The sequence below is a fragment of the Bacillus rossius genome, chromosome 2, assembly GCF_032445375.1.
Source record: "Bacillus rossius redtenbacheri isolate Brsri chromosome 2, Brsri_v3, whole genome shotgun sequence".
In the NCBI taxonomy this organism is placed as follows: domain Eukaryota; kingdom Metazoa; phylum Arthropoda; class Insecta; order Phasmatodea; family Bacillidae; genus Bacillus; species Bacillus rossius.
In genome coordinates this window covers 124,781,363-124,804,750 of record NC_086331.1, presented here as the reverse complement: position 1 = coordinate 124,804,750, position 23,388 = coordinate 124,781,363, and the positions used below count along the sequence as shown (strand labels likewise).

Below are 23,388 nucleotides of genomic sequence, written 5' to 3'. Positions count from 1 at the left end.
GATTTTTATTATTTTACTTTATTATTTAAATGCTGTTGTGACCTTTTCTATCAGTAGTTTTCTTTAATTTGTAATTTTCGTTGGCCATAATGTTATGTATTTCTATATATCTTGAAAGCATTTATACTTATTTTACACTATAGCATTTGAATGGAAATTAATTAATTTTATAATTTTTAGTTTAAAAATCTTCATTTTTTAGAAAAAAAAAATCTGACTTGACCATTCAAAATAAATTTTGAATTTCGTGTCATCTTTGTTTGTCTATGTAACACGCCTATGTTTACACTATCTTGTACTATGTATACTTGGTAGTATTCGCGCGCGTTTCTTGATTGAACACATGAAAATGTATAAACGCACAAATGTTTATAAATTTATGGGAATGGTTTCTGAAGTTCGAAGGCACAAAGCCATTGTGAGTTTTGGACTTAATGGGTGCCATGAGCATGCCATTTTAAAAGCGGATAAATTATTTTTGTTCGGTAATCGTCAATCGGAAAACCTTACTGAGATATTGTCGGTAGGAATGGTAATAACATTTTCGGCTCACACCCTTTCGCAAGTGAGTGAAGAGAACTGCGCGTGGTACATCTATTTTGCAACAACAGACTGCGTGAGTAAGTTCGACGGTAGAATTGGTTGCATTCAGAAAAATGCTGAATTCATTCTGCCACTACGTTTTCACGTTGGCCGAGTTGATCATTTGAATGATCGTAATGGGGCAATAGAATGCTACGACAATTCAGGTACGTTATTGCTATGTGAAATAATTTTTTTTTATTATTATTATAGCTGCAATTGGGTTCTGAACTGATCCACACTTCCAACCGACGCACATTCCTCCTCCAGCCTATTCCATTCCCCTACCGTCCTCACGACCATCGCATTCTTTCCCCTTTCTGTCCTCCTCCTCTCTTTGAAAACCTTACTGTTGTAAATGTGGAGTTAACGGACTGGTTGTTAGTAAGAAACTTACAATAGTGGGAAATAAGGTACCTACCAGGTAATATTGTTACAGAGGGGCGTTAACATAAAGTGTTTGTTTTGGAGAAATTTAGTAAACGGAGGTGGTGTTTTGATAACAGGACGTAATATGATGACTGTATTGCAATTAGAGAATTTTTAATTTTTCTTTTTTCTGTTTTATTTTGTAAATAACTAGTTGCAAGTGCAACAATAAATTCTCAGAAACCAGTAGGAATTCAGAAACTCTGGTTTCCGGATAATTACAGGCACGTCTCTAGTATTCAAAAAAATTACATTCAAAATTTTATTTTTAATTAATGTAAAGGCCTTTCTGTAAGAATATTTTAATGATTTGCAGATCTTATGCTTTATATATAAGAACTTAATAAAAAAAGTGGCAGCAGCAGCATCATTGCACGTGTACTGTAATGTAAGCTATAAACTGTGTTTTCTTAAATGTTAGTAGGAATATAGAAATGCTAAATGTAAGTGTAAAAACAGGAATGTCTTTAGTGTTCGAAAAAAGTATTTTCATGAATATTTTATTTATGGAAAAGCAGCTACTTCACAGGGTAGAATTGCAGATAGTATCTAGAAAACCTTAAGTTGGCTACAACAATAAGAGCAATTTTTCATGGAATCAGTCTTTGCTACACTGTTAAAGAAAAACATAAATTTGTCACTATTTATATTACAGGTAATAATTACAAACATTTTACACCAACTGTTATCCTGAAAATATTATTTTTCACATGTGGTTATCGTAACCTAACTTCTACTTCAAATGGTTACTGTGGGGGATCACTCGTCATTTATGAATTTTTGAATGAATGTTTGCTGTAAATTAGTAGCAGTATTCAGCATGTACCTATCCTCTCGTTAAAACAATAAATTACTGGTAAACTACTTGGATTGGTAAATATTTACTTGGGCGGTATTTCCGGAAAAAAATGTTAAAAATCCGAAAATACCTTTATTTTATGCTCTTCAACTTCCTCTTTTCATTAAAATCGGCGGAGATTAGAAATTCCAAATACTTTAGGAGATATCGAATTTTTAAATTTCTTATTTGTAGTTGAGCGGTATTTGCGAAAATAAATGTTCAAAATCCGAAAATACCTTTATTATATGCTCTTCAAATTCCTCTTTTCATTAAAAGCGGCGGAGATTAGAAATTCCAAATACTTTAGGAGATATCGAATTTTTAAATTTCAGCACAAAACCAGCGCATTCCTGTGGCGTGCGTGCACCATTGTTTCTTGTTTACGTACGAGTATCTATTTTTTTATTGGATAATGATGTCACGTGATTATTCGTGATAGGCCAGAATTCAAATGAACTGATACGTGATTATTTAGTTCAATTATTGTTTAAAACGGTGTTTAATTACCGCCTCCAACTTAGGTGAGTTTTTAACGTTTCTAATTTTAAAGTCTTATTTGTTATTTTGATATTGTTGCGCAAGTAATAAGTAACAAAAAAATTTACGTGAGTTGTTACTGTACATCCTTTGTTACGGGTTTGTTAGGTAAGGTCAGTTACATTATAAATAATTTAAAACTAAAGAATAATTAAAATTAATTCACATTATTTTTAATATCACCTTAGTTTGAAAGTATTTATAATGTAACTGACCTGACCTAATCGACCATTTTAGTTTACTGTTCACCGTCTGTCCGGGTTTGTTTGGTCAGGTCAGTTACATTATAAATATTTTAAAACTAAACAGCCATTAAAATTAATTCACAAAATAATTTTTAATGTCGGCTTAGTTTGAAAGTATTAATAATGTAACTGACCTGACCTAATCAACCATTTTATTAATTACGCATTCACGATTCACGTATTCACGAACACGGCAAAATAACAAAAATGGCGCCGCTCGAATGGTTCCACAGGTCTTGTATTGCAAAATTAAAAAATTCGATATCTCCTAAAGTATTTGGAATTTCTTATCTCCGCCGCTTTTAATGAAAAGAGGAATTTGAAGAGCATATGATAAAGGTATTTTCGGATTTTTAACATTTATTTTCGCAAATACCGCTCAACTACATATGATGAAATTTAAAAATTCGATATCTCCTAAAGTATTTGGAATTTCTTACCTCCGCCACTTTTAATGTAAAGAGGAAGTTGAAGAGCATAAAATAAAGGTATTTTCGGATTTTTAACATTTTTTTTCGGAAATACCGCCCAAGTAAATATTTACCCTTGGATTTCACTACTCTTCTGAAATTATTCAAAAACTCTTAAAGGATTAAAAATTTTTGGGATTTTTGAATTATTTTCTGCAGAAAACTGTGCTTTTGTCCAATTGCATACTGAATGGAAATGGCGAGGAATTAATTTTTTTTAATAACTTGTTTTAAAACATTAGATGACATTTAAATAGTTATAGAATTAATGACATTGTTTGATAAAGGAACAGCTTCAACTTTCTTTAATTGATCCGTACCACACACAAGTTCCCACAAATTCAGGGCACAAGGCTTCACTACTGTTTCCACAATTGTGTATGGATTTTTTTGCTGGGCAATACGATAAGCAACTTTGTATGATGCTTCAAGACAATTTTTGTGTTGGGGTGAATCGAACATTATGTAAAGTACCGGTTTTCTCAAACCAAGCATTTTTAGCACCAATGAATTGGCGTTATTTGCCCATATGTACGAAGAACCATGCAGTTTATCCTAAATGTTATTAAATCCGCAAATTTTTCCTTTTCCTATTCATGTCATACTTTATCAAAGATAGTTATTGGACTAAGCTAGTTAAAAATTTTGGTAAATATGTAGTGTAGCGGTATTTGTGAAAAAAATGTTCAAAATCCGAAAATACTTTTATTGTATGCTCTTTCACTTCCTCTTTTCTTTAAACCCGGTGGAGATAAGAAATTCCAAATACTTTAGGAGATATCGCCGTTCTTATTTTGCAATACAAGACCTGTGCTATCATTCAACCTTCGCCATTTTTTTTATTTTGCTGTGTGTTCGTGCATGAATGCACAGGTGTTGTGATGAAAATTAAAAAATTTGATATCTCCTAAAGTATTTGGAATTTCTTATCTCCGCCGGGTTTAATGAAAAGAGGAAGTTAAAGATCATAGAATAAAAGTATTTTAGGAATTTAAAAAATTGTTTTTTAACAAATATTGTCCAACTATAAAAATTAGAAAATTTGATATCTCCTAAAGTATTTGGAATTTCTTATCTCCGCCGTGTTTAATGAAAAGAGGAAGTGAAAGAGCATATAGTAAAAGTATTTTCGGATTTTTAACATTTTTTTTCCGCAAATACCACTACTCTACATATTTACCAAAATTTTAAATCTTCATCACATTTTGATAATTTAAAAAAATTCATCATAAATGCTGGTTGAAAAATTTTACTTGTTATGAAGCTCTACTTCAGATGATCCATCAAAACTCAATAGTTCTACCTCCAGTTCTTTAACTAACAACTCGGTAGCTTCTAGTTTGTCTCAGGTGCTTGGAGGAGCATTGCAATATACCTTCAGTGCAGGCAATATCTAAGGAGTGGGCAGTTAATTGGCTATCAAATGTCAGGGGACTAGGAACAAGATCTAATGAATTGTTTTGTAATCTGGTTAACTCAAATTATGACATTATATGCATCACGGAAACCTGTTTCAATGAATATAGTACGTATAAATTCCCATTACTTTACAGAACAATATTTGATCTTTAGAAATGACAGAAATCAGCAACTCACTAAAAAGTAAAGAGGTGGTGGTGTGTTAAGTGCAGTTAAAAAACATAAGTTAATTACTGTTCATTCCATTGAAAATCATGATTTCCATGAAATTGAAAGTGTTTGGTTCAAAATTAAAATTTTGGAAAACAGTAATCAAATGCTAAGTAGGCTAACATCTGTCTACCCCTTGATATGCTCTAAACACATTACAAGCTTATTTTGAGTCATTTGAACAAAAACTAGTATCCATTCAAGATAATTTATTAATTCTCAGTGTCTTTAATGTTCCTGATATTGATTGGCTAAACAAATTCACTACTAGTATCCTGAACTGTCACTCTAAATCCAAGGTTTAATCATTTACTTAATTTTGTTTCGAGCCTAGACATTTATCAATGTAACAAAACCCATCCTTCAAAAAATCTATTAGATCTTGGTCTAACTAAAACACACCAATTATCAAAGAAGATGTATATCATCCACCGTTAAAATTTGTCTTACCAATTAACTCTACACACGTAATATTTATTAACTTATTCTCTGTTCTTTAGGAATTAGAAATATGGCTATCATCTTGGTCTTTATAATTCTATTCAAAATATTGATTGGACAAATTTCTATAAATCTTCTGATGTGAATGAACTTGTTGACCAACTATCTAATTGTATAACTGATAAAATTAATACTTTCATTCCACTATCTACAAAAAAGTATCTAAATATCCTGTGTGGTTGTCCAAAGAATTAATCAATACTTTAAAATCCAAGAAACACTTTCACAAACTGTGCAAGAGAAGTAGAAACCTTTTTAATATAATTATTTTCTTATTGCCGGAAACAAGTGAATATCTTTATAAAATGGGATAAAATGGTCAAGATTAACTAATAACAACATGAAGAGTAATTCCATAAAGTTTTGGTACTTGATAAATTTAATGAAGGATGGTTATTATGATCTATACTCTTTAAAAATCAATGATGTTATATGTAGTGATCCTTCCGTGTTGTCTAATGTTTTTGCTAAATATTTTTCTAGTGTCTATGTGTCCTCCACTTGTAACTCTCCAATTCCTTATAAGGCAAAAGCACCGGTAGTGGACACCCTTAAGAAATTATTTTTTAAAAAATCTGCTAAAAAAATTCCTGAAAGCACAAAAGTGGTTAAATGATATTAATGTATGCATTGGCCAATTCTCCAATCCTTCCTAGTCATCTAGAAAAGTGGATTAACAATGAACATAGCATAGTTATTAATATAATAATTAAAAAAAAAGTGTTCTCATACCAGTAGTGGACATGCAAAATTATACATTTTCCTAGTAGTGGACACAATATTTAACCAGTGGTGGACACACATTGAAATGTGCAGAAACATTTGCAAAACTAATTTTACATTTGCATAAATAAAGAAATAGAGACTAATAGTCATTTAACTTATTGGGATTAAATTTAATTATTAAATTTTTGAGCATAAAATGAACTTAACTTAATTGTATAAGACAAAACTTGAACTTTAGCAACATTCTACACAAAAATCAAAAAAGAAAAATGAAAACTGTCTTCTAAGTTTAGGTAACGTTACCTGGGGTATGAGATTTACAAGACCAACAGCAAGACAATAAAAATTAACACAAACACTGCAGCTTTTAAATTATATTTCAAACACATCTACAGGTCCACTGAAGGTGTATTTCATCCTGCCTCCATGAAGTTCAAAGTTTGGGTTTGGCAAAATGCCCACAATTTGAGTAACGTGAACATACGAAATGTCATTGTTTTTAGGTGCAAAAATTTTCTTGGATGGACCAACTGTTCTCATCCCCATTACTTGGATATCATCACCTTCTAATGTTTGTATTATGCATACATATCTGTACTTTGTAGCCAACCGTTTTCCTCCCATGAAAGTTACAAGCACAAAGGCTCCTGGTTGTACATTTCTCTCATTTGGCTCTTGCATTATGAGTTCTTCAGACACTTCACTCATAGCGTCCAGTGAATCTAGCAGAATGAGATCCCGATCATCTTCGGAAAATGATGTATCGTCTTCATTGCTGATAGTTTTGCCAGTAGGCATTAGTGGCTTCTTTTCCAATTTCTTCCTATTCCTTTCTGCAATTCTCTCTTCATTTCTGCTGAAGTTCCCTCTTCAAATTTTCCTTGTTTTCGTAATATACCTGCCAATTGCGAGACGTTATCACTGATGGAATCTTTTCCCTTGTAGCTCTTTTCTTGGTTTTCGGCATGTTGTCAGATGGCCAGAATAATGCACGTTTAAATGGAGATGGAATTACTTTTCCACTTGGAGTCACAGCACGTGAAGTTCCAGTTATGTTGCATGTTCCTGAAGTAGAAGGTTCAAGGGAAGATGAAGTACCTGGTATCTGTATCGCAGGTGTTAGTGCTGCCTCAGAAACCCTTTCATTTGTTGCATCACATGTCACAGTTGTTGAAGAAGATAGTGATTGCGAAAGTGCTAAATCAGCTTCGACGACGAGTGTTGCAACATTTTCAGCTGCAGGTGATGATGAAGTAGTCTGGGAATCTTCTAAGACATTGTCTACTTGGAGTTGCACTGCAGGTGACAATGAAATAGTCTGAGTGTCTTCTACTACATTGTCTACTTGTGGTTGTGCTTCAGGTGACAACACTAGAGTCTATACACTTTCTAAAAGGTTTTCTTCAGGTGGAGCTGAAGATGATGGCAGTGCATGAATGCCTTCTGCAACATGATAATCAAGGGGTGGAGTATCTAAAGTTGTGTGATGCTCAGTTTCTTTCGCCTTGAGGTCGTTCACATACTTCCAAAACTTGAACAGGTCAGCCTGTTGTGTGTCCTCCAGCCAAACATTGCAAGATTCCTGAAACTTGTGTACCTTCTCAGCCCCTAAGAAATTTTACAATAGCTGGGATGTGCATTTTGTCGGACAGCCATGTGTAGCCCTCTCAGAACTTGCCGAGTTTGCTGCTGGTTTAGACTTACTAGCAGATATTTCCATCAGCTTGGTGGTGTCGATTGCAGAAGGATTCCATGGATGTAGGCCACTTTTGCGGAAAGCGTGGGTGAGATCTTCAGGCTTGATGCAATCGTGGATACTTTTTTCCAGCAACTTAGGAAAATCTTTCCTTCTTAGTGTTGGATCTTCATTGTTAGCCACTCTTTCCAGCCTCCACTTGTGTTGAGTCTTCTTCCAGCCACCTTTCAGTTGCTTGAAGACACCAATGTCCATTGGTTGGAGAACGTGGGTGGAGTTGGGCAGTAGTGCAACGCACACAATTCCATTAGCTGCACAGAATTTACTTGTATGAAGTGTCAGATGGGAACAGTGGCCATCGATGAACAGAACAACTAGCAATGGAATTTTGTGCTCTATTAGCCACGGGTGGAATATGTTGGAGATTAACTCGTAGAAAATCTCCCCAGTCATCCAACCATTGGGAGATTTTCCAACGATCCAATCGTCAGGTTTTGCGATGTCAAGGTCTGGAGGAAGTCTTTCATATTTAAAAACCAACAAGGGAGGACATAAAGCTCCTGCAGCATTTCCTGTTATCAGTCAGGCATTCTTTTTCATCTGTGTTCACCTGCTGATAGATACTCTTGTCACCCTTTTGTGCCAAAACTTTGTTTCCTTTAGGGTTCAAAAAGAATGCTGTTTCATCAGAATTGAATATTCTGCTGGGGTCCAACATCACTGCCTGTAAATCATGCTCTGTGATGTAATCTCCAACCTCTTTGAACCAAGACTTGATGTGATAAGCAGTAATACTAGCTCAACTAGCAGTCAAATTCTGTGGGATTCGCAAAGACAGAGTTGTGTGCCTCTTCAAAAAAGATAGGTACCATTTAACTCCAGGGCGACCATCTTTGAAAGGAACTTCTCGTTTCAGTTCTTTCACAATTAGCTGAACACTGTTTAGCAGATCATCCTTCGTTACAGGAAAGCCTGCTTTAGCAGCAGAAACAATCCACTCAACAAGAATGTCCTCTTCCTCTGGTGTAAGCCAGGAATCTGGACCCATTCTCCTTGCAACTGGGCTTTTCCCCGAGATTTTGTTATGTAGAGTAATTCGTGGTACTCCATGGTTCGTAGCTGCTCTCTTGATGCTCAGACCATTCTGCACATCTTTTATAGCAGCTTCCATTGCTGCATGTTCATATCGCAGGATGGACCATTTTGTCATTGTGGCCTAAAGCAAAGAAACAAGTAGAATTTTTAATATCTGCATTTTATTATTCAATAAAAATTTGACATTGTTTTATATAATAGATCTACACACCAAGCAGTATGTGTTAGATGTATGTATACTTTGTCCTAATTATGGGAGACCTTTAGAAAAATAGATACATAAATTTTTATAATGTCAAAATACAATTATATAAATATTTACCAAAGGTGGAAACACAAAAAAACCAGTGGTGGACATCTGTGTCATCTATTGATAATGTTACGAATTTTAAACTGGAAGTCATAGCAATTTGTCAATGTTACATAAACATAACTTTCAAGTGAAGTTGCACATGTTTTAAATTTAAAATTAAATTCACCAGTAGTGGACATGTGTGTCCACTATATGGAAATGAGAGGTTATGCATGCCAGTAGTTGACACCCCTCATAACAGGGCCATTTTTTAAAAATTTTTATCATACGAACATATATTACGTGCCACAAAATATCTGCATTACTATAAACACAAGACATCTTACTTACATAATCTAATACTTAGTAAAACGTGTCTAACAGCACTTACCTCATCACTTTTGACAACAAATGGCGAGATTTCTGGACTTCCTCTACCGCCACTCAGATTTGGCGCGATTAAAATGCAAACATGGGGTGCTTTCCAAAAACAATCCTATCGGTTGTGTCACAAAAGTCGACTTGTAAGTATCAATTTTTTAGGTACGCGATATATTGACCCAACCTCTTATTTTTTTTGTTCAAAGTCAAAAGTGTCCATTACTGGGTGGGGTGTCCATCACCGGTGTGTTTACCTTACTGATATGGGCCTCGAAACTATACCTGTACCAACCATTTCTGAAAGTCATGTCATTTGGAGAATTAAGGTCCTAAAAACATCAAGATAAATAGAACCTGATAGCATTCTGAACTTCATTTTGAAAGGTTGCTCCCATTTGTTAGCACCATTACTACAACATATTTTTAATACATGATTGAAATCACAAGTATTTCCCAATAAATGGAAAATAGCCAAGTTGACACCTATTCATAGAAATGGATAAAAAAATTTTTTCCAATTTTCTTCCAATATCCTACTTAATGGTTTTTCCAAAATTAAAAAAAAAGTCAAAATATCTACATTTTCATTTCAGTAATAGATTATCTAATAGTCAACATAGTTTCAGCAGATGAATGTTTACAGCTAATAACTTAATTATATTTCTCTATCCTATATATAACAAAGTAGTAAATAGAAGACAGTTATTTTGATTTGGCCAAAGCCTTTGACACTGTTAACCACATTAACAGTATCAACAGTTAAAATGTTATCTCAGTTTGGTTTATGTGATAACTATATAAGTAAATTGTTATTCCAGTTATTTGATGAATATAAGTTTTTTGGTATCTATAAAAAATAATAATTCCTCTCTCTTCAATGCTAATTCTAGTGTTTCGGAGGGTGGCACTTTATCCCCTCTTATTTTTAATATCTTTATTAATAATATCAAAAGTGTTTTAAACTACTCCGTTTTGCAGAAGATTTGAAAATTTACAGGAAAATTAGTACTCCTAACGACTGCTTATTATGGCAACATAATATTAATAAAATCAATAATTGTGAATATACAATTTAGTTACACTTAACAAGGATAAAACTAAGATAATATCCTTTACGAGGAAATATTACCCAGATAAGTACGACTATAACTTGTTGAACTCTCAAATCATCAGAACTACATTGAATAAAATATATTGGAATCTTCCTAGACTCAAAAGTTATTTTTTCATAAGCAATTTAACTATCTATATTCTACTTTGGCCCTTATAAAATTCATCACTTTTCTTTTATGCTACTAATTAAGATTCTATTATTTCCCTCTATTTTTGTTATTATATTTTTATATATTATATATTTATATTCAGTACATTATCTAAACATTTAAGACTGGTAGAATTATTAAGGATAGGTACTTAATTTAAGTTATGTACAAAGTGAAATCAGTGTACAGTTCTTCTAAATACCTAATATATAGTTTTGAAAATTTATTAATTAGAATTTATTAAAAAAAGAATTTTTTTGAGAAAAATTTTATCACATTTACAAAGTTGAAAGCTTTATTTATAATACTGTCAGTTAACATTTTTTGACCTGCAATGCTATTCACGGAAGGAAAAAATTTCCCCGGTGGCTGCAAAACTATAGATCTAAGCCTTAACTGTCTGCTCTTCCTACCTTTTCCTTGGTCTTCCTTGGGTTTTTTTCCCCAGGCAGCCTCTCTTTACCCATTCTCTGGACAGGGCCATATCATCTCATTCTTGCTTTTTCAGTGATCTCATTAAAGTCTTGTACTCTTGCTCTTGCTTGCACCATCTCATTCCTAATCCTGTCTCGCCTCCTAACTGCCAACACATTCCTCATAAACTTCATTTCTATTGCTCTGATCTTCCCAGCATATCTCTATAGTCCAAGTGTCTATGGGCACTTAGTAGGTATTGTACAAGCTACTTGAAAGGAATAATTAAATGTGTGAACATTATATTTGTTGTGTGAGGGGTTTCAAGAGGTGTAATGACACTAAAAAATATACAATAGACAATTTTGACCTGAATATCTCAAGTTGTGAATGATATAAATATGTTACTGAAGGCTATCTAAGTTTAGCTTTACTTGTGGATAATACATATTAATGAACTGAATTTATTACTCTTAACCTGATAACACTTTTTGATCTGTAATTAGGTGTTATGCTAGTTAATTTTTCACATAAAAATTCTTTGTTTTTATTTTTTTCAGGTGCCACTTCATTGGTGTTCTTTTGTGCATCAAAGTTTTATATTCATGGAAGTAATTTCGATGCAAATGGGAAACTTAACCAAGTTCTGGATGGTAATGATCTACTGCATTTTGATGCAATTCCATGCATACCGCTCAACAACATCACATGTTCAGAGTGGAATGCTACTCTTGTGTGGATTGGCAGACGGCCAAGAGTGAAAGAAATAAACTGTCCCACTGAAGTTAATTTTAGAGAGTTCATCCAGGGATATAAATTCAGATGGTTTATCCGTCAGGTTAGTGTTAATTTTGTTCTTTATTTTCTTAATGGTTTTTATAAGATGTATTTAATTAAATATATAAAATTTTTCTCCTTGGAACTTTTTTTTGTCATAATAACAGTTGCTAGACTATAAGATATTTGAAAAATATTTTACTAGCCAGTTAAGCAAAATCTATTAAAGATTTAATTCGCGGGTGTGCTGGAATAAGGGGATAAGTCAAATATTGGCAAAAATGTTTCTTTTTTTATGGTATGAAATAAAGGAGAAAAAGCTCTACAAATTGGTCCAAATGGGTTAAGTCTAGCACCCTTGCGTGTTATTCTATGGCACTGAACTTTTGGAATGATTAATTACTGATCTTGCATACTTGAAAGAACTTTAAATGTTTAATATCTTAATTTCAGTAATTTTGACACATCCCCTTTTTGCCGCGCACCCGCGAATTTATCCTTCCTTTCACTCCTCTTACTATAGCAGTGCACTCCTGTAAGGGTGGTACACTCAATGAGAAGTAAGGATTGTGACAAAATATAAGCACCATTACCAAAAACAGCATAGTTTTCTTGTCCTTCCTCATATTGTTTTTGATGTTAATGTTGTAATGTTTCATAATAATTGTCAGTGTAGAAAGAGTTATTTTAAAGAAAAATTTTTTATATGTAGACTTATATTTAAATAAATAAATTTAGAAAGCTATGAACCTATTAAAAACACCATTATAGGCTAAATATTATTTTTGTGTTAAAGAGAAAACTCCTGGAATGATATTTGGTACAGTGTATTTTTTGCATTTACTAATAAATGCAGGAAAAGGCAAGCTACTTTAAAGGCAAGGTTTAAAATTAAGATTTAAAATTCTGTGATTTCTTGCCTTGTAAATGCAGAACCTCTTAACAAGTAATTAGTAGGTACTGAACTTCTTTTAAACTTACTTTACTGATATAGAAATCATTGTTTAGATAACCATTGTTTAATATAAATGTGGCAACAATGCAATATTGGGCATACATAAACAGTTCCCGTTTTGTTTTAAGAAGCCTACTGTGTTGTCTGTGCTGTCATCATTGTTTTGTCTAGAATATCTGTTTTATCTCATAGCTGGATATGTCTGTCACTGTGTTGCCCAAGGTCATTTTGTTTGTCTTTATTTACTGTTCTGGTTGTAACTGTCTCTTCAGCCCACTGTTTCCATCTGTTCTGTGACATTTGTCTGACTAAATCCTTTTTCTGAATTTTCTGTGCTCTCTGTGTGTTTAACTTTTGACATTTGGTGATTTGGGCTTAGCATATTAATCTTTTTTTTTATCCTCATTGAGGTTTCTAAACAGATGCTGTGCAACCAGCCATGGCTTATGTCAATAAAAAAGAACATATTAAATCAATCTTCCATTTCATTGAAAGAATGAATACAATATTTGACATAGTGATTGGCCGCCAGAATTTTTTTTATAAATAGAATTAACAGCAAATATTACACAGATTTAATCTTATGAAATAAGCAATTGGTTTGTATAAATTTTGTTTCTTCATTGTTTTGTTGAGTTTGGCATGACTAATTAGTTCCTAAAAATGCTTGTGTTATTCGAAACATATTCTGAAGCATTAGTTTCCATAAATAGCAAGGCTAATTTACTTAATGTTTTCCAAAATTTTGAAGGAAAATATACTTTACTTAATATAAATGCATTGAATTATACTCAAATATAAATATGTCACACCATTAATCTTTATATGCCTCCCATCGCACTTTGTATGACAAATACGACACCATGTAACGGGAGATATGTGGTTATGTACTTTATCGTCAGTCGGCTGGCTGACTTGCCCGCCCGGGCGTGACCTTCAACTCAATCTCGTACCTTTCCAAACCTTTTTTTACTGACAGTGAAACCGATATTACTGTCCGAATAATTACATTTTAATTTTTCAAAAATAAAGTGCTTATTCGCTTATCACCACATGGTTCACACCAATCCACTCAGGCCAATGATTATTTTTTTCATTGCAACATTAATTTAACAACCTTTTCCACGTGAATCATCTGTTCATTTCTGTTTCGGTATCTAATGTCAAATATATTCCCGCTAATACAACCAACAGCATCTTACTTATATAAACTTTTGGTGAGAGTCCTTATTTTATACGATTGTGCGCACAGTTGACTTGCTTAAAACTAAAGTGTGACCAACATAAGCGTGGCCTTCATTAAAATCTGCACGCCGTAACACTTCTATTTTGGTGTCAAATACTTGAACACGATGCATTATGAGTGATCAAGCACGTACAGTTACCGGCAGCTAAATGGGCAGAGGTTGCTTTTGTTTAAGTGAATTCCCTGCCACTGGCTAGACTGAGTTCACGGCCCGGTCTGTGGCCAGGCGACAACGGTACGGCACGGCGACATACGCGCGGACGTAAAAACATTTAGTCCTTTACACTCCATAGCTGCAATTTAACTTGTCATAGCTGATGTTTGTACAACAGCCAATAGCGTAGACAGACCTGTGCGTGCATCTCTTCCCCCCCTTGTTTGGCTAACTGTATCCCATGGCACATCTGTTGTTTACAGAAGTTGAAACAGACTTCATGGTGTTGTACTGAACTTTTTTTTTTGTCTACCAAGATTTCGTGCTAACTGAAATTTACAGACGTGCTATTCAAGACTGAGGCAGTAAAATTCACATCACGCCTAATGAATCCGTGCAATCTGAAGACGTGCTAAGTGAGGGAAAGTTGTATTGTGAAAACCTAAAAGTGAAAACTTTATCCAGTGATCTGCACTTTTATAAATATTTATTATAGAGATGACATAAAAGCTTACGGCAGGGGTTCCCAAAGTGTGTGGTCGTGGCCTTTAAGGTCGCCACTGCTTTTTGCTGTTTTAAAATTTGAATTTATTTTACAATTCACAAACAAATTCTCTACTTTCATGTTACACCTACTGTTTCTATATATGTATTCATTTCTCTACCTTTTTCTTTGTATCACCTGCTGCAATTTATAAAATAATTTTATTAATATATATTTTTAAAGTTAAATATATTTTCAAATTAATGTATTACAAAATAATAAAAATTATATTTAGACATTATGGTTTGTAGGTTTGTGCTTTAAAAATTGTTTTAACAATTTTTGGGCTGGACTTTGCATTGGTTTTTATCAGGGGCACTGCTGGAAATAATCTGTAGATTAAGGTAGCTGCAGGTATAAAGAAGTTTGGGAACCCCTGACTCATTTTATTGTCAATTGTGTTTCTTTTATTGTGTTTGCCTATAAACTGCTAGGAAAAAGTAATATAAATGTAACACTTAATTACAAAACATTAGGTGTGAAATAATGTAAATAAATAAAAGGTGCAGCTCTTGAAAGGAATTAGGTTGCAACCTAATAAATATTTTAACTTCAAATTATGTTAATAGAATAAATTTTTAAAACTCATTGACCATTTGTATTTATGCAGTATAAGTTAATGGCTATGGGTTTTAAATTTTGCCGAAATGAAACCATTGCTTTATATCACTAGCCACATATCATAAATGAAAAATAATTTAAAGTTTTTTTTTGTTTTCTTCTAAAAGGGCTATTAATATTTCACTAAACAAAGACCATCATTAAATGTGTTTCTCATGAGTTTTTTTTTTGGCTATTCTATTTTATATGAACACAACAAAGTAATTTTTTCTGTGCAAACATTGTGAAAAAATTGTTTTCATCCTTAAAATTATTGCTTTCTTTTAAAACTGAATGTTTATGAAGTGTTCTTTCTACTTAGATAAGTTTTTCTGTGGTAAATGTGAAAGTTAAATTAAATTTATTTAATGTAACCTAAAATCAAATACAAACCATCACTATCTTTGTTACAAAGTGTTTTGGTCTTGAAAGATACATGACCTCAAATTTATTAAGAGTTGCCACCATGTTTGTTTTAAATGTTTTAATTAGCCCAGTTATCAGAACTTAAAGATAACAATTGGATTCTGGCAAATTAATAATTAGTTACAGCTAAAAATTATTAAAAATAAAATTATTACAGCCATTACTTATTATTTAAACACAACTTCAATCGGAACTAATAGGTATAGTTATTGAGAACCAGGTAGGCTTGGCTTATTCACTACGTAAGATATGCAAGCACACAAGAGCATTTCTTTAATTGACCCAAGAAATCAGTGGTCTTTAAAACTCCAAAACATCATGTTGGCAATCCTTGTAACTTGAATAAATTGTAAAGATGTCATAAAAAAAAATATAAAAATTGTCTGCATAAGGTAGGGTAGGTGGTATAATTATTGGCAGTTAATGCATATGAAGTTTATAATTTGTTTAATATTTAGTTATATAAGTCTTGTAAAGTCAACTGTACCTATTGTTCATTGAAATGTGGCACATAACCCAACTTTGAGTACCTACAGTTGGAATGCCAACATTTGGTATGTACCTTTTAAATTTTGGCACAGCTTGCTAAGAACTTTAATATCACATAATTAAGTACCTACTTACATACAATGTTGTTAAGTAACGAATTACAAGTAATCGGATTACTTGTAATGATTACTTTTCAAGTAATTTATACTTGTAACGAATTACATTTAAAAAATGTAATTCGTACTTGTAATCGGAATACATAACATTAATTGTAATCGATACATTAAGGTAATCGATACTTTACATTTACTTGCCGTTACTTTTATTCTCGGAACGTATAATGAATACAATTAAGAACAAGAAGATCATACACTTTTGTATTAGTAAAGTTTATAATTTTACGCTTGTAGTGCTACGATCGTATGCACAACATCTATGATCAAAAATGAAGATCCATAGTGACTTGTAGTGTCTCCAACATTTCCCTATCCTAAAATCTGCATTTTTAAAATTTAACACATCGCTACCGTCAAGTGCTCCCGTTGAGCGTCTTTTTAGTGTTGGTAAAGATGTTTTTGCCATCAAGAAAGGGAATCTATCTGATGAGAACTTTAAAATGCAATTGTTTCATAAGGTCAATTCCAAAATTTAAAGAGTGTTACTTTTATTACAGGTAGCTACATGTATGAAGTCTTTTGATGTTATTCAAGCAAGTTTGTAATCAAATATTATTCATTTAATTAAAGATAATAAATTTAATCATTACATGAAATCATTTTTTAACAAAACATATATGTATGTATGTTTATTAATGTAACAAAGTGTAAAAAAAATTGAATCGTAGGTCAGTTTTAAAATGGTAGTGGAAAGTAATTGTAATTGTAATTTTACTGATTACTTCTATATAAAGTAATTTTTACTTGTAATTAGTTACATTATCACCACAGTAATTGTAATTGAGCCCAATTACTTTTTCCGAATACTTTTAACAACACTGCTTACATATATATACCTTTCACATCCATGTCTTATCCTAAGCTACATATTTTAGCATGGGGTGCCAATAAATTCGAACTTTACAATTATTGACAGTATTGTAGGATTACAGACAGCTACTTAGACACCTGTTTTGAATTTTCTGATATGTGAGACACTGTTAAACATTAATTTTGAGTTGGTTACCTTTTGTACGTTAGCCTTTTTAAATACATTGGCACTTAATTTCTTTTCTTGAGTGTAATGCTTTAAATTTTTTTTTTTTGCAGATTTATTGACCGCACAATTAATTTTAAGAAATGGAGACATTTTTGTTGATATTGTGTGGTATCATAAAAATATTTCAATTATGCACAGATCAGCTATTAAACCACCTAATAACATAAACACTACTAATATCACTTCTAGCATGCTCCTTCAATTATAATTTTTTTCTACTTTCATCACTACTCTATCACTACTATTGTTACTAATAATAATAAAAATTCAGCAAACTCTAAAATACATGGTTCAGAATTCAATGAATGCTGCTGGTAAACTTTGGTAGCAGTTGAGTCTTTTGTGGGAATAAATGTATGTGTGTGTCTATATATTTATGAAAATCTACCTAACGTACTAATATATGTGTGTGTGTATACATATATATAGCATCCACCCATGGGTGGATGCTATCTTCTTCCTGCTCTGTCTTATGGATGATTACTGGTTTTGGGATTTGGGGATGTTGGTTGTAATTCATTTCAGTCCAGTCTTCCTTTTGTGCAGATAAATTGCTGGAATAAATGTACATAGTCCGTGATCCGTGTGGCAGATTTTCATGACTTTCAACAGCAATTATGGGTGCATGCTATCTTCTTCCTGGACTGTCTTATGGATGATTACTTGTGTTGGGATTAGGGAATGTTGGCTGTAGTTCGTTTCATTCCGGTCTTCCTTTTGTGCAGAGCAATATCACAAAAAACTAAAATATTTTTTTTAGCAGGTGACAAACTGAAAACTGGTTCTGAAGAAAGGAAAGAAAAAAAGGTTGGCCTATATTCTGGTGAGTGAGGTACTGATAAAGCAATTGTCAAAATTGGTTTTAAGAGGAACAATTAATCTAATGTAGGGTTAAGGAGAAGTAAATGATTCTACAATAAACTAATTAAACAATAAATTATATTTTAAAATGATCAAAGCAGTCTGGTGTAATTTTTTTCTCTGGTCCTGATTTTGATTAGGTGAATTTAATACCTCTGTCACATTAAATTGAACATAAATGTGTTTTATAGTGCACGTTATATGTAGATCCATCAGCAGATAGAGACCTACAGTTAGAATGAAAAATTAAATAAATACTTATATAAGAGAACCCTTTTTGGTATGTGTACGTTGAGCGGCACTGTGTTCTTAAGAATAAACTAGGTTTATTCCATTCACTTTATTCTCGCAAATAATCAAATTAGATTTCAATATCATTATTAAGAAAAAATAAACAACTATAATCATAACACAAATACACATAATTCTGGTGTTATATGTGGACTTGCTACACACAAGTACAAAAATCACAGTAGCTATTAATACAAAAGTTACAATATTTTCATTATCAAAGAAGGCATTAGAACTGTTTAGTCACAAAAATATTACTCATATTACATGAAACGAGCTTTTCCTTTAGAGGGAAAGAGGCAATGAGTGACCTCAAAAGGATATGAGATATTTCTCGTAAAAGTTAAACTTTTCTCCACACAAAATCTCGTTCCAGTAATTATTTACTTAAAACATCATTAAATGACACATAAATCTGGTTTATTGTTCATAAATACGGAGAACTTCGTTATCGTACCTTAAACAGCTGTTTCCAATAGCCCATTGTGCCTTGATGGACTAAGTGAAATTTAAAAACTTACGTATTAATGACTCCTCTTCTTTTAACCTAATCGTAACCGAAATGTCACATCTTGAAGTAGGGAGTGAGTTTCGATCTCTCTCAAACTCCCACTTAAATCCCTACCCGAACAATCCATGGTTATTGGAACCAAATTTACAAACAGCTTACCAGGACAGCTGAGGAGGCTACCCCCTCCACCCAGGTACGCCAGTGCGCCTCAGTAACCACAGCCAGACACTGCGCAAGTCCATTGAATTTTATCATGTTTAATTAAAACTTTAACTTGTTTTTGATAAGGAGAAAATTGAGTGTAGTAAAGCATATTTTTGAAAAATTGTATATAATTTAAATATTTTTAATTTTAGAGCTTAAATGAACTGATTTTAAACCATAGTGTATATTTAGCGGCCTTTTTTCTTGACGTTGGTATGTAGGTGTTAATTTTTCACTTACATAATTATGTAGTTGCTCATCAAGATAATTTACGTCAAAAGAGTTATAAAAGTCAGTCCAATAGTGGTTTTTAATTGAATTGTAGAGACAGAGATAATTAGTTTTTTTGTAATTACAAAAGTCGTTATATGAATTATTCTTGTGCGAGAAACTGTCAATTGAAATAATGTTTAAAGCAGAATGGTACAGGTCTTCTTTGATTAACACATAGTTTGTAAAAGTTACAGAAGATGGAAAAATATTAGAGAAGCAGAGATATAAAATACATTCTAAATGGTTGGTTATAATTGCACTGTATTAGCCTTAGGGTAGTTGTAAAATTAAGAGACGCTGAGCCTTAATTTTAACGTGAGGACGAACAATGCTATCAGCTGAGTTGTCCGCCCAGTCAACACCAGGAACATGAAGTCTCCAACTATCAATAATTCATCAGAACAGGTAGAAAATTTATCATGTAAGGCCACAAAAGTATTCACAGTAAGCATTGGCAGTAGTATCAGGCGGCAAGTAAATATTTCCAAGAATTAAAAATTTGTAAAATGAGTTTTTTTATTCTTATCCACGTGGCTTCAACTTCAGAGGAGTCCAATATATATGTATAGGTTTAGCTGATATGAATTAATTTTCTTAATATTTATTAATGCACTGCCATCTCTTTTCTTGTTAGTTGTGGATTCCTGTTATTTCTAAATATCATATACTGATCAGTGAAATAATGAGAGTTTACACTCTATTTATTTAACCACGTTTCAGTAAGAAAATGACATTATATTGGGAAATAAGATTTTTATAAAGTTCATTTGATTTAGTTCTAAGTCCTCTGACATTTTGATATGAGATTATCAAATCTTTAACGCTAGACTGCACTGGATTATAGCAACGAACATCATAACTCCTAGTGGAATATGGTTAGAAGAAGATGCAGACGTGCTGGCCGTGGAGTTACAAGGTATAATGTTGTTGACAATTGCTGTATCCGTAAGGGTGGATTCGTTGTTAGCGATTTGCCGATTTGCTCAGCATGAAGCTTCCCCTAGAAGGGGCTAATAAGACAGCCACTAGGCCAGATAACTATGTTGTTAATATGGCTGAAGTCATCTTCAGGGACCGAGACATGGAAGGATGCATACGTATTTTTTTATTATTATTATTTTTTCATTTTTGTCACTTTGAATTGTGATATGTTTGGTTCATTGGAAAGATAATAAATGATTTCCTGTTCCAGCACAGAGGGTTCAAAGCATGTGAAAAACAGCTTTTGACATTTGATAGGTAGGTTTAGATCTGATTTTAAAATAAGATGTGTTATGAATACCAACTTTCATTGGTTTTTTTTTTTTTTGCCGAACTTGGTCATGTTTGGTATCAGCGTTGCAGTTGGCGTGGGACTTTTGCCAATATTACACAATGGAAAAGCCTTCTTGGTCGTCAGGTTGGTAGTTGGTGTTGTTGGGGTTCATGACAAGGCACGATTCGTGCTGCGTCAGAAGTAGGCCACGAGTCATGCTACTGTGGCCGGATGCGACCGGCGCTTCTGCGTGAGTTGATAACTCACTGTTGGGGGATTTTTTTCACTGCTTGACTATAAGATTTTTCGTAGTTACTCTTGGTGTTAGGTTTTGCTTGATCTGGGATAATTCTTGTTTGATGTCATAGGTTTCTGCTCTAGAGTTCATGAGCAAAGTTTTTGAAACTTAATTAATCTTTTAAATCATCAAATTTTTCGCAAAGTGATTTCACAATGCTGATTAATTCTTCCATGTTTGAGCATTCAGGTTTAGAAACTTCATGTAAGGAGTGATCGTGGTTTCATAGGTTTTTTAAAGACTTTTCTTTCGACTGTGACCTAAACATGATTGGGTGAATGTCCCTCACTAGCTCAAACTCAGGAGTAAAAGCATCATTCAGGGATGGCAAAAACCCCGAAAATCAGGCTGATTATATAACAATGAATTAATGATTTACACTAAAGGATTACAATAGAGTAACAAATGAATTGCGGAACACATGTGAAACACATCCAACGGCTAGGAACTCATGACTGCTACTTAATAATGTTTTAGAGGGAGGTTATACTTCATGGGTAAGTTGGTATTGCTCACACATGATTAACTAAAAGAGAAGCTGGGAGGTGGTTGGGGAAGGAAGGATCTGGCTCCATGAGGGTGCAGCCCCTGGACAATGTCAGCAATGAAGTGCTGCTGACTTATTTTTAACACCTGAATTTAATTGTTATATTTCTGTAAAGACGCATGACCCTAATACTGCCCGTGACTTTTATTATTAGTAATTTTTTCATTGTGTGATGGTATAAGATGATACTGCATACTTTTTCTGATGTTTTTATTATTAATTTTGTCTGAATAATTATTGAACTCAAATTAGGGTACAGAATTCTGTGCTTTTTTTGTTTTTTCATTAAAGCTAGTAGGTATTTCATCAAAATTATTACACATTAACACCACTTTTAGTATTATTCTAATACATTTATTTGCTACATGGCCAGTTTATGTACAAAAAAAAGTTAGTCTGGAAGTAATAAAACACACTTTATATTTTGACAATATACTAATTCCAAGATGATTATGTAAAAAAGCTTGAATGTTATAAAAGAAAGAGCATGTTTTTTAATAAAATATAAATATTTCATGCTAAATAATTTTTATTTTATTTTTTTACATTGTGTTTTGTTATTCAAAGAGTGGAAGAATTAGCTTTAAATTTGACTTCTAAATGAGCATAAGTATTAAGTTCGCTTGTTTATGGTATAGACTTTATTTTTGTGTCTTGTATTAATATGAATTTGATAAGGGCCCTAATCCTGTTAGCAGGCATATAAAGCCAATAAAATGTAATCAATATGATGTGATTTTTGTTTGCAGCTGTGCAATGCCAACGCCTTATATGTTAAAGCTGAAGGTCGAGTCATGTTCCTGATTAACCATGAATTTGGTGTAGCTTTACTCATGATAAGGCCAAATGTCTTGCAAACGGCATTGTTTCACAGGAATGACACTTTTTCTTGTGGACGTAACATGAGAGATTGTGATTTGAGGAAAGTCCTGAAAGAAGGTGAGATATATATCTGTTAATCATGACTTATTTTGTATTGTGTGTAACATAGCAACTGTGGTAACATTTCTAGACTAGTTTCTGAATTTTAGCGAGCTTGCTTTGCATGAAATTTAATTTTAAGCTTGGGCAGTCTTAAGCATCAAATGCCATTGATATATTTAACACTCCAGCTTCCTGCCAAAGATAGCCATGGTTGAATTTTTTTTTGTTGGATATCAAGAGAGAATATTTAACATTTCAGAGTGTCTGCATGTCACGAAAGTCATAAAGAGTAACGGAACTAAAGGAATGGTCACAATAAGTTCCGAAATAAACAATGTTTGCTGGTGTTTCATCTAAAAGTATTGAATTTTTTTTACCTAATAACGTCTTATAAATTGATGAACACCAACTGCACGCACAAAAAAGCATGACTCATTGTCACATTCCGCCTGAGCCGAGCATGCAAGCGAGAGCGCGGAACAAGTGATAGAGAGGCACGATCGGCCTAAGCGTTTGGCTTGTGACACATCTATCTCTCTTCCACTCCATCGACTGATAAAGTGAAGTGGAAAGTTAATGTGGTTTTTATTGTTTATTACAACAATTGTGCCAAAAAAGGTACTTAATTCTTGCATTTTAAGAATTTGATCTAGCGATATCATCTCATATAATTGATCTTTAATTATGAAAAAAAAAGTAGCATCGGTTGGCCAGTGCA

The 23,388-nt window shown here is 32.9% G+C and overlaps 1 protein-coding gene across 3 annotated transcripts in view; it reads left to right on the top strand.

The window, feature by feature from the left end:
* Positions 1 to 300: 300 nt before the first annotated feature.
* The window catches only part of LOC134529767 (uncharacterized), a 32,093-nt gene continuing 9,005 nt past the window's right edge, over positions 301 to 23,388 (top strand). The window contains exons 1-4 of one of the 3 annotated variants that reach the window (XR_010074699.1): positions 301 to 749; positions 11,661 to 11,938; positions 18,267 to 18,329; positions 22,496 to 22,685. Coding sequence is in view for 1 of the 3 variants with exons in the window: in XM_063364181.1 (XP_063220251.1) it covers positions 344 to 749; positions 11,661 to 11,938; positions 22,496 to 22,685 (874 nt within the window). In the remaining 2 variants the exon portion in view is untranslated. The remainder of the gene's footprint in view (positions 750 to 11,660; positions 11,939 to 18,266; positions 18,330 to 22,495; positions 22,686 to 23,388) is intronic. The other 2 variants (XR_010074698.1, XM_063364181.1) reach the window with 2 other exon arrangements.